At 48.2% G+C, this 12,265-nt stretch overlaps 1 protein-coding gene across 3 annotated transcripts in view; it reads left to right on the top strand.

The window, feature by feature from the left end:
- Xpo6 (exportin 6) overlaps positions 1-11,486 on the top strand; it is a 99,090-nt gene extending 87,604 nt beyond the window's left edge. For all 3 annotated transcript variants that reach the window (XM_085841337.1, XM_021166261.3, XM_021166262.3), the window contains 8 exons: positions 297-486; positions 3,124-3,279; positions 4,295-4,409; positions 4,571-4,742; positions 5,951-6,112; positions 7,974-8,072; positions 8,239-8,469; positions 10,821-11,486. In XM_085841337.1, coding sequence (XP_085697463.1) covers positions 297-486; positions 3,124-3,279; positions 4,295-4,409; positions 4,571-4,742; positions 5,951-6,112; positions 7,974-8,072; positions 8,239-8,469; positions 10,821-10,922 — 1,227 coding nt within the window. In that variant the 3' untranslated portion in view covers positions 10,923-11,486. The remainder of the gene's footprint in view (positions 1-296; positions 487-3,123; positions 3,280-4,294; positions 4,410-4,570; positions 4,743-5,950; positions 6,113-7,973; positions 8,073-8,238; positions 8,470-10,820) is intronic.
- The last annotated feature ends 779 nt before the right edge of the window (positions 11,487-12,265 follow it).

Here is a 12,265-nt window from a genome sequence, read left to right on the forward strand (position 1 = left end):
ATACCATAATCAATATCTACTGAGATATCTCCCTCCGTGAGGCTTCGAATGCCAGATTGAGCAAGGTGAACACCAGCTAGGCTTCTTGGGGCTGACCCTGTACATTGAGACCCAGATGTGGGGTTACTTCTGTGTTTCTTTTTCCTGCCTGGGTGCCTTTAGGTAGAGCATAACCAGGCTGTAAGACAGACACCTGGGATCTGAAGCAGAGTGTACAGGGCACTAAATGTGTGTCTATTGGTTACCAGCTTTCACTTCCTTTTGACCTTTGATGGATGCCTTTGGGTTCCTTCTAGGCGCAGGTGTTGGTTTGCCGTGCACTTTCTAATACCTTGCTCCTTCCATGGCCAAATCTTCCTGAGAGTGAGCAGCAGTGGCCCCTGCGCTCGATCAACCATGCCAGCCTCATCTCTGCACTCTCCCGGGACTACCACAGCCTGAAGCCCAGTGCTACTGCCCCCCAGAGAAAGGTGCCACTTGATGACAGTAAGTCGCTTCTGTGTAGACATTTGCACCTGAAGCCCTTGAAATGACTTCCTTTGCTTCACAGAAAAGGCTCAGATAGTAAGATGCTTATTAATTCGGTTAGTACATCTGCTGGACATACTTCCTGAGTGCTTTCCCCTGTCTGCTAGCTAAGTGTTGGAAACCTAAAGAAACCCTCTGTGGACTGTGTGCTGCCTCCATCTATAAGCCCTAGGGTGACTGTGAACCTATTTCAGATTCTTGTGTGAACTGTCTTCTGAGTGACCTTAACCTTTTCCAAATAAAAACATTTCAGAGGTTTTAGAAGAACACGAGCCTTCATATATAATACTGGGGTATGAGGAAGAAAATGAGACAACTCTAATTCATGGAAAGAAGGATCAAGTTTCTCTGAAAATAACAAATATAAAATATTTTAAAAAATAGAATACATCTTTTCACATTAGGAATAATGAAACACTATTAGATGGTGTTGCTTTAGAAGAATGCCAACATGGATGCTTTGTGAAATCTCACAGGTGGTAATAAAGAGTGTTCTTTTTGTTAGTGTGAGTGAGGTAGGTCTAACTGCATCTCAGGCTAGCTTAGAATGCAGATAGTCACTTGTCATCTTTCTGGCTCACCTTTTCTTCATGGTAGCCTGCTGTAATCACCATTTTTCTTTGTTTTTTTTTGAGATGATTTTTCTAGAATTCATCACATAGACTACGTTAGCTGACTAGTGGCAGAGAAGGTGGTGGAGGTAGAAGTCAGAATGGCTAAGTCTGAGGCTCTGTATCACTTCTCATTGTCTCTTGCTTTCTGAGAATAAGGTCTTTAATGTTTTGGTTGTTGTTTTTATTGTTATTACTATTATTATTGCTATTATATTATCTGAGGTAGATAGACTGTACAGCTCAGACTGTCCTGGAAATTTTGATATTCCTGCCTCTGCCTCCAAGTGCTGAGTGTACAGGCATGTCCTACCTGCCTGGCTTTCATGGTTTGTAATATACTATCTGTGGGTAGGCCACAGTCACACATTTAACAGTGCTTTCAGTTTACTTTATGTTTTGGTAAATAAACATTGATCCTTAAATTTTTCCTTGAGTGTCAAACAGATCTGATTTTTGTCTCTGTACTCCATTGTGTTTTAGCCCCAATACCTTGTCCTTTATGTCTGGTACCCTGTCCTTCATGGGCTCCTAGCCTTATCACTGTCTCTGAGCGTGCACAAGTTTGTGCTTGCTTCTTATCAGTGGTGTAGTGCCTTTTGTTTGTTGTTATGCCTCCCTGTGAGCAGTCTTCAGTGATCCAGCCTGTGGTGAGTCACTGCCTTCCATCCATTGTCCGTGAGGGGTTATTATCTGGCCACTGTTTCAGATGAAGAAAGCAGAGCTCAGCAGTTAGTAACACTAGAGGAACAGAGCTAACTTTGCACATCTACTCAGCATGCCTTCTTTCTGTCACACCCTCCTCTGATTGAAGCTTTAGCCCACATAGGAACCAATGGACTCTGTGAGGTTCAAGACAGCGCACAAAGCATACTGGAGGTTCGAGAGTGGCTCTCTCAGCTTCAATCTGGACTAGCCTATGGAGTTCATCAAGGCTGAGCCTACTAGGCTTGAACTGAGTCAGGCAGCCTCCACTCATGTAGGAGAATGATGACAGCTTTCTCTTCCTATGTCAGGTGCCCTGCTAAACTTTGCCCCTGACCATCATAAGAACGTAATAAAGTTGGGTCTCTTGGGCCTGACTTGGATCCTACCCAAGGTATAAGCTGGTTCCTGACCCTCTGCTGCTCACTTCTGATTTTGGCTAGTCACTGCCAACATTCTCTGTGCAGTGTAGAATCATGCTGTGAACTCATATATCAGTATATTGCTGTAGTTAAATATGTTGCCACTAATAAAAAATAAGTATGTATACATTATCAGACTATAGGCCTGATAAGCCAAAGATTGATAAAGCAAATTTTCCTAAAGCCATCACTATAACATTGCATGGTAGGCTGTGTCTGTGTGGTTAGCAGGGTGGGTGCTGTCTGTGGCTGAAGGGAGAAGAGTCCCTTGTGTTAATTGCCTGATCATTTGTTTCTTCAGTCTTCTTATCAGCTTATAGGGTATTTGGTTGGCTAGTTGGTGTTTTATGGAGAAGCAGGTGTGTGTGTGTGTGTGTGTGTGTGTGTGTGTGATTGTCTCCTGACAAGCCTAAGCTGGCCTCAAACTCAGCTCTGCAGTTTGAACTTCTACTCCTGTCTCCTGAGTGATGGAATTAAAAGGTACACCATACCCAGTTTTTGTGTGATTCTGAGTATTGAACCCAGGGCCTTGTGCTTGTTAGGCAAGAACTTGAGCTATATCCCCAGCCTATCATCTATTTGATTTATTGTTAGAGGTAGAGGGGGAGAAGGCATAAGTCTAAGTGTGCAGACAAGAGGACAACTGAAGTCTTGAAGGTTAAAAGGAAGAGGAGAGAGATAGGACTTGGTGCCTATAGGGTCATATAATGAAAGAGATAAGTTCTACTTGTTAGTAAGACTTCCCTTTTGCCTTCCTGGACTCTCCTCTGCAAGATTCTTCCCTCCCTTGTGTATGTTCCCTCTAATTATACCGTATCTCAGACAACACATAACTGCAGCTTCATCTTGACTTACAGCCAAAGTGATTATTCACCAGACACTTAGTGTCTTGGAAGATATCGTGGAGAATATTTCTGGGGAATCCACCAAGTCTCGACAGATCTGCTACCAGTCACTGCAGGAATCTGTTCAGGTCTCCCTGGCCCTCTTTCCAGCTTTTATCCATCAGTCAGGTAAGAATTGGCTCAGAGGCCTGCCTTATGGATGATGATGTTCACAAGGGCCTGCTTAGATCTATAGAGCAGCTGGCCTGGGCTGTGCTCAGTGAGGCCATACACACTGACAGAGGCAAAGCTATGACATCTTTGGAAAGTCTGGAGAGATGAGCAGAGCCCTTGGTGTCTGCCTGGTGCCTGCCCTGTGACATGGAGTTGCTTGCAGGCTCCTGCTTAGTTTTCCTTTGTAAATTAAGGTGGGTGGGTGAGAGAGTAGGCGCCATAACAGACAGGAAGGAGAGGAAAGAGGAACGGTGGGTGCTGCTTCCTTAGCACCTGGCTGATGTAAACCACTTTCAGTGCTGCTGTCACCCTAGACAGGCCTGGCTCTCCTGCAAGCAGTCACAGTAGACTTGTTGGTCTTAGGCAGCAGAGCCTTTATAGCTTAGATGCACTGATTTCATCTTGTAAGCACTTTGTATATGTAAGAATCAAAATGTCCCATGCAACTGACATTGTGACCTGGATATGGAACCACACTAGCCAGAATCAATAAGTCCATTTGGTGGCCCAGGGCAGTGTGACCTGAGCACTCTGTCATTATCTACTTTTATCCACTTAACCTTGACCTACTACAGCGATGATTGGTCTTAGAGGGAAATGCCGAGGTACTCAGGTGTTGACCCAGTTGGATAATTTCTTGGATGTGAGCATAAAGTGGTTCATTTTCACCAAGAGTGCTGACCATGCTGGATGCAGGACAGTGTGCTGGGCTTCATGCTGAGACAACTCCATTTCCTACTGTGAGCAATCAGGCAGCTGTTCCCAGGACCAAAGCCATGTTCTCAGCAGGCCCTTAATCATCTTCCACTTTCTGTCATTGGCTCTGATGGTGCTGGGGACATTTCTTCCAGTAGGAGAGATTAGAGAGAGATGACAGTGCAGATTGCAAAGGAAAACTGATGAAGCCGGGGCTGTCTTGGGTCCCTGTGCACATGGTGTTGACTGTTGGCCTCCTCCGTGCTTCGTTTAGATGTGACTGACGAGATGCTGAGCTTCTTCCTCACCTTGTTCCGAGGCCTTCGAGTACAGATGGGCGTGCCGTTCACAGAGCAGATCATACAGACTTTCCTCAACATGTTTACCAGGTACCACACACTCACTGCCCAGGGCTTCAGAGGCAGGGGACATGTCTGCTACAAAATGCAGGGCTTCCTGCTCCTCTCCCTCGCTTGCTGTAAGCATTGCTTGTCATGCTGGTTCTTAAAGAATCACTATGAGTTATTCTGCGGCTTTCTCTTGCCTGCAGAGAACAGTTGGCTGAGAGCATCCTCCATGAAGGCAGCACTGGCTGCCGGGTGGTGGAGAAGTTCCTGAAGATCCTACAAGTGGTGGTTCAGGAGCCTGGCCAGGTGTTCAAGCCCTTCCTCCCCAGCATTATCGCGCTGTGCATGGAGCAAGTGTACCCCATCATTGCCGAGGTATGTAGGACCCAGGAGGACCCAGTGGTGCCTCCTGACTGGGAGGAAGGGAAAGTGTCTTGTGTTTTAAATCTCATTTATGAGTTCTCTCAATACTCTTTTAGTTTTGGGGGTCCTTCCTCCCCCGAGAAATGGGTACATCATGCACACACATACATGAAAAATTAATAATAAAAATTATTTCTGGATACTTAGGGCTTTTAAATGCTCATAACTCATAGCTAGAGAGATGGCTCAGCATTCAGTACATACTGCTCTTTCGGGGGACCTCTCTTCCTCTCCCTCCCACCCCCCAAGAATGCTCTCCATTTGATAGTCTTGTTAAAGGCAGGTTCTTAGCAATAATTCAGATAGAGCTTTTAGTGGTCTGGAAAAATGAAAGGACAGGCACTGACTGTAGCAAGAGCAGAGTAAGTATAGATACAGATTGGATGTTACAACAGTAGTTGACAGATGGGAGCTGATCTTATAGCTTTCTCCATGACCAAAGTCCAGAGCTCTGGGTTCTGAGACACACATGGCTGTGCAGCTGACAGTCACAGAATTCTACAGCAGTGTTGGGAATGATGTAGCTTATGTGCTTGCTGGTAACTTGAACATTTGGGCGTGAGTTAGGAAATCGTGCTTCAGTGACGCCCTGCTCTCTCAGAATCCTGATGCTGGCTGCAGGAAAAGGAGCCGTGCACACGGGCAGCAATTAGCACAGCATGTTGCCTCCACTGGGAGACCTTTAGGTTTCTCGGATTCCTAAGTGCTCTCCAGACTTGCTTCTCTTGGGTAACAGTGCTGCTTTTAGGGCATCTTACTGTCATTAGCCTCTCAGGTTGCATAAAGGTTAGCTAGCTCACTGTTTTCATCCCAGAAGAGGGACGGACATAACCTGAAGGATAGGGCCAATCAAACTGGCTGTATTCTGAATAGAAAATCCATATTTTCATTGTCTTTGCATGTTGTAGCCCTTCTTCCTAGTGTTTAAAGCTGAGATACTTGTTAGAAGGAGCCTCCTGGTACTCATCCTAATGTCTCAAGTGTAGGCCCGTCTCTCTAAGCACTCCTGGTGAACTGCCCCCTCAATGGCTCAGGGCCTTCTGCACGGGAAGTGGCAGAAGTGTATGAGTACTGGCTACTGTCTGGCGCCTCTTAGGCTTCTGTGGTGGCTTCCAAGCTGCATGGAGGGAAGATGCAGTGTTGTGTGGGTTTCTCTGCAGCGCCCATCCCCTGATGTCAAGGCTGAGCTGTTTGAGCTCCTCTTTCGAACGCTCCATCACAACTGGCGGTACTTCTTCAAGTCCACTGTCCTAGCTAGCGTGCAGAGGGGCGTCGGTGAGGAGCAGATGGAGAATGAACCCCAGTTCAGTGCCATCATGCAGGTAAGGTGGAGTGCTTACTTGTGAAGCTGCAATGTGCCCTGAGAATATGGGGACCTTGTTCCTGGGCGCCACCTGCGTTCTTAGCCCATGTCCCCTGGGTTCTTTTTGAGCATGTGGCCCCCTTCTTTGAACCTGGCCCTACAGCAAGTTTAGTTTGGCAGGGTCACACTGAGCTCTGACCCTGTTAGTATTTAAGTTAGTTTCTTGGTGCTTCAGTCTCTTCATCTGTGAAGTGGAGTTAGTACTGCTAGTTCCTAGGTGCATTGTGAGATAAATGAGAATGCCACCAAGTACACGGCATGGGCAGATGTGTGCGACATGCCCGTTGCCTTCCTTTAACAGCATGTAAGGAGGAGCCTTTGATGGGCGTGGTGACACATGTAGTTCCAGTCCACGTGGACTGCAGAGTGAGGCACTGTCTGACCAGAGAGAGGCGGTGTGTGTGTGTGTGTGTGTGTGTGTGTGTGTGTGTGTACACCAGCCATCTGCCTGAGAGCTATGTGGTTCTTCCTTATAGGACACTGACCAGCTAGGAGTCTCTGGAGAGCCCAGGAATCTGCATTTGGAAGGGGCATTCTGGCTCCTACCGTGCTGCCCCATTCAGGGCTTGGGTTTGGTGTATTCTAGTGTTGGCAGATTTCTTTGACTGAGCTATGGTCTCTTATGTGAGGCTTAAAAAAGTCACGTTGAACAGAGTTTCATAGTTTGGCAGTTTCTTACAATGTTACATATATGGCTGAATGTATGCTCTAGCAGTCTAAGGTAAATGACAACGTGTGTTTACACAGCCCGTTCAGATGCTTGCCTCTGTTCTCATGATTGCCCTCGGCTGGAAACAGTCCACATATTCACTGGCTCTGAATGGGTGAACCCACTGGCCCAGGTGGGCCATTCCTTAGAAATAAGGAATACAGTGGAGATGAACATATGTTGTGCTAGATGGAAAAAAGACAGACCCAAAGGCTTTGCCCCAGCCCAGCTTCAGTAACCCTGACTTGACGAGATAAATCCCATTACTATAGCAGCAACGGCAAGATTCCTTGCACAGCCAACAGCCCTGGGGTAGAGTAGCCACTCTATAGAGGAAGGATTCATGTAGGCTGCTAGCTCCTCTTGTCTCTGATCAGTTAAATTGGATCGAGGAATTTTGTGTGTTTTGTGGATTGAGGAATTATGTCTTACAATTTTCTTTTGAGCTAGTAACTTTCACTCCTAGACATTTTACTCTAAGGTAGTTTACACATATGTTCAACCTAAAGCAGATGGAATGATTGAGAAGGAACCTCTGAGGACTTGTAGCCTGTGAGGCATGGGCACTAAGGAGCAGGAGAGTCTCTGCAGGGATTGTCTAGGTAGGCAGGTGGGCCATGCTGTCTGCTCAGATTGCTCAAGGATTTGGCTATTAGTATGGGTGTCTTACTTCAAAGATGGGTTCTTGAAAAGATTTTAGAGCAGGGGTTCTCAACCTCCCTGATGCTGTGACCGTTTAATACAGTTCCTCATGTTGTGGTGATCTCTAAACATAAAATTATTTTTGTTGCTTCTTCATAACTATAATTTTGCTACTGTTATGAATTATAATATAAATATCTGATATGAGACCCCTGTGGAGGTTGTGACCTACAGGTTGAGAACTACTATTGTAAAGTTTCCCCTTAAAAGGTGTAAATGAGACTGAAATGGGTCCATGGGAAGACTTGGGTGCTGAGACACTAGAGATGTGATGCAGAGGTCTGCCCTAACACACAGAATTGAGGCAGCTGACTCGCCCTAGCCTTCCCGTGTGCTGCATAGAGGTCCTGGAGGGACTGTGTCTGAGGAAGCTTAAATGCTGCTTATTAAATAGTGTTTCATTCCTCAGGCTTTTGGACAGTCCTTTCTTCAGCCCGACATCCACCTGTTCAAACAAAATCTCTTCTACTTGGAGACTCTGAACACGAAGCAGAAACTATACCACAAAGTAAGTGCCTTCCTTTCCTGGAAGGATCCCTCCTCGAGTAGGAATTGTGAGCCAAGTCTGAGTCCCTTGAGTCTGCGGGGAGTTCTTTGGGGACCACATTAAGCCTGGGTGGCCCCAGGGACCTGAGTGAGCCTGCTGCCCCATGTGCCTGCTCCTCTGCTTGCAGAAGATCTTCCGGACCACCATGCTGTTCCAGTTCGTGAATGTGCTGCTCCAGGTCCTGGTTCATAAGTCTCATGACCTTCTGCAGGAGGAGATCGGCATTGCCATTTACAACATGGCTTCTGTCGACTTTGATGGCTTCTTTGCAGCCTTTCTTCCAGAGTTCCTGACTAGCTGTGATGGTGTGGATGCCAATCAGAAAAACGTTCTGGGGCGGAATTTCAAGATGGATCGGGTGAGGAGAAAAAAACCAGGCTACGGGGAACACGCGTGTGAGCTCTTGAGCTTGCTGCCATTTAGTGAGAGGCCCATCTGGGTCTGGGCGTGGTTATCCCTAATAGTAGGTTGTCATCAATACCTCAGAAACTTGCTGCTGGGGTTGGGTGTGGAGGGTGCACTCTTTCTTCCTCAGGGACTTGACTTCTGTGGCTAACGTGTTCTCTGTCTCAGCCACTGAGGCCCCAGGCCCTAGCCTCAGCAGGCCGCACGTTGTCAAGACTTTTGTTCATCTCACCCTCTCAACATGCATCTCTTAATGGTCTAGAAGATACCACGCTGCCCCTCTGTGCTTTCAGGCAGGCTAAAAGATTGATGTAACTTTGGGCCCGCAAGGTGGTCCTGTTGCTTGGCTGCCCTGGACTTTCTGTAGCTCTTCACAGCCCAGCACTGGCACAGCTCAACTTGGTTAAAGGAGCCTCATAACATTGACCCTCTGTGCATAAACACTGATTCCCCCCAGGGTGAGGCCACTCGGGCTGCACTTGGAGTCACCGATGCCCCATGCTGTCAGGCTGTGTATCTGCTCTTTCTGTGTTATGTGGCCATAGCTCTTCCTGCTGCTCTGTGTGTATTAGGCCTTCTTTTGAACAAGGTCTTTGAGAAGTTTTTTTTGGACAAGTACTGCTCCCCTTGTCCCCTTCTGCGGGCGTTGAGAATGTGCTCGCTGCTGGGTCTCTTGGTGCTCTTTATTTCCATGCTGGAGCACTGTTCTAAGCTCAGGTTTCTGGCCTCTCTCCCCCCTCATTTGGCAAGTGTTCTTTTGTGTCTTAGAATTGTCTTTTCTTTGGGAGTCTGTCTTGTTCTCTCTCTTCAGCCACTTTAGTTGTGTTTTCTTGGTTTCCTGGAGACCAACTCCTAATATCTCATGGTTGTTTTGCAGTGCCATCAGTATTGGTCAGTGTCTTGGTTAATACATTGGGTTCTAAATCTGGTCACTCCTAGGATTGAAAATGGAGAGGCGTGCTTGGCTCCACCGAGGGAGTTCAGGTTTGGTGTTTGGGAGCTGCTGACTGAAAACATGCTGCTTGGTCAGTTTTGGCTTGGTTTGGTTTGATTATTCTGAGATGAGGTCGCTTTGTAGCCTTTACTGAACTTGGTTTGTGATCTTTCTTCCCTCTGCCTCTTATATGCACGTGCTACCCATCCCTTTTCTGTCCTCCCCCCACTCCCCCCAGGGTCTTTGGCCTGAAACTTACCATATAGACCAGGTTGGCCTCAAGTTTGTAGAGATTCTTCTGCCTCTGCCTCCCAAGTGCTAGGATTAAAGGTGACCAACCAGGCCCTGTGCTATTCCTCAGGATGGACAGGATCACTTCCCTTGAGGTCTGGCATTGAGTCACCTGCTTCCATGCATGCTTTTGTGGAGGCAGGCTGTGTGGTGAATTTTTGGGTCACTGTTCCTAGTACTTCCTGCTCTTGCGACCACCTTCTAAAGAGCAACTCTTCTCCATTTTGTAGATGGCCTAGGCTTAGAAGGGCTCCGGGTAGTGGAACAGGATCCCAGCTGTGTATTCTGGCCGGAGAGCATGCGACATGATCGATCTGAGGGCACTTTGAAAGTTCAACACAGGTGCTGACCAGGCCAGCTAAGGCAAGGCAGGCAGTGTCTGGTGATGGGGACAGGTTTGAGCTGAGTGCAGAAGAAGAAGGTGGGAGACACAGAAGTAGTGTCAGCTGTTTGATGTGGCTGAGGTTTGCACAGGGATCACCTTGGTAGCCAAGGTAGGATGTCAGTTATGTCTGTGACAGTGTGCATAGTGTTGACACTCTTCACATCTGGACCTGCACAACAGGTTCTCCAATGTTTCACACTAAGCAGTGTGGGAATCAGTGGAGCAGTTTCAGCATCTGCGTGCTTTCCCAGTTGCTGCTGCTCCCAGCAGGGCGGCTCTGTGGCTAGGCAGTATGTTCTTCAGCTCAGATGCCATGTGACTTGTAGGCATTTGTGGAACTCATGAGGAAGGACTCAGATGTGAGCCGTCAAAGGCTGGCCTCTGGGAAGGGGAGAACTAGCCGGGCTGCTGGAGCTCTTCCTCCCTTCCTGTCTGACCTGTAAGAGCCTGCGCTACAGGCCGTGGGATCGTCCTGAATTGCTTTCAGCAGGCCTGTGGAGCCCTGAAAAAGAATTTTTGCATGTGCCCCGACCCAAGCAGTGCCTTGCTTGGGACTTGGAATCGTATTAAATATTTGCATAGAGCCAAAAGCACAGGTGTGGGGCAGCTCGGGAGTTTGGCAGATGGGTAGCCTAGGCTATTAGGGTCTGGTGGACCTTCAAGAGCCAGGCTTCAGCTTTCCCCTGCCTTTCAGGACCTACCGTCGTTCACCCAGAATGTGCACAGGCTGGTAAATGATCTCCGTTACTACCGACTCTGCAATGACAGCCTGCCCCCTGGCACCGTGAAGCTCTAGGAGTGCCTGCTTGCCTTCCTGGCTGCTAACTGCCCCAGGGATGTGCCTGCTGCCACCACCACCTACACCACCTGCACCTGTGCCACGGAAGTCTGTGACAAGCCTTGACCACTCTCTGGATTGGTGTGCCCTGAGCAAATGGCCTGCCTCTGCCCTCTCCTGCTGCCTCCAGCACAGCAGGTTTTGGAGTCCGTTTGACACTGGTAGAGTTTCTATACATTTGGAGCAGGCAGAGGGTCCTATGGCCAGGGAGGTACCCAGAGACCCCACAGCGTGGTTCATGCAGATCGTGTGTATCAGTCCTGAGTCAAAATGGCCAAGGACCGCTGACAACAGTGCCACCTTCTCACCATTCCACCTTCCCCCGCTCCTGGCCCAGCCAGCCCAGGAGAAATTCTACATTGGAACTGTTTCTGTCGATCCTCCTGCCCCTCCAATGGCCTTGAAGTCTCTGCTCTTTGTCAGAGATTCACGAAGACTTTTTTTTGTTGTTTTCTCATCATTCCATTGTGATACTAAGGAGCTTAATGACTAAATAAAATGCTTAAGTTGTTGTTATATAAACACTAGTGATGGGGCATCTTTGTACCTGAGCCTCCTTAAGGCCAGTTACCACGGAATCAGCAGGGGAACTCTGTGTGATGCCCGTGTTGTCTTGGGAGAGTGGTGAGAGGAGGCCCAACTGCTGTGGACATGCTACGTTTCCCTCACACTACCTAAAGAAACACGCCCAAGGCTTGGGGAGCTGTTCTCTATGACAGTGACCCCGCGGCAGAGGCAGGAGGTATCATCCCAAGGCTTTCTTGCTGCTGGATTCATATTCCTTTCTCCTAGCTGAGATGTGTGGGACTCTGGGACGTGGGTCACCAGTGACTGGCCTTAGGGAAGGAGAGGGCACGGGCACCCAGGCAGCGGGTGGGTATCAAGGCCCAGGGCCAGACTCATCTAAGTGGCGCAGACCTCAGAGGGTTGGACAGGCAGAGGGGTGACAGAGTCTCTAGGCTGAAAGTACTGTGAAGCTGAGCGAAGATAATGTCAGGGACCAGGCAGCTTTGGTGGGGTCATGAGTTTGAGTCTTGTCACCCCCAACCCCTTACTTACTACACTAGTAAGTAGACATTCTCTAGGACAGCATTCTATGTTGGGGCCTGTCACCTTTGTCACCTGAGACAACCCGGAGCTGGCTTGGTGTCATCCAGAATGGGTGACATCCCTTCTCTCTGGAGCAGTGTGGGTGGGGCTAGGTAGGTTGTGACAGGCAGGGTAGTGTGCTGTGCATTGAGCATGTTTGGGGAGTGTGCTTTGGCCACTGAGTCTGGTTTGACAGTCTCAGTTGCTCTGCT

This window comes from Mus caroli, unplaced genomic scaffold (assembly GCF_978045245.1).
Source record: "Mus caroli unplaced genomic scaffold, Mus_caroli_1 scaffold_8, whole genome shotgun sequence".
Lineage (NCBI taxonomy): Eukaryota > Metazoa > Chordata > Mammalia > Rodentia > Muridae > Mus > Mus caroli.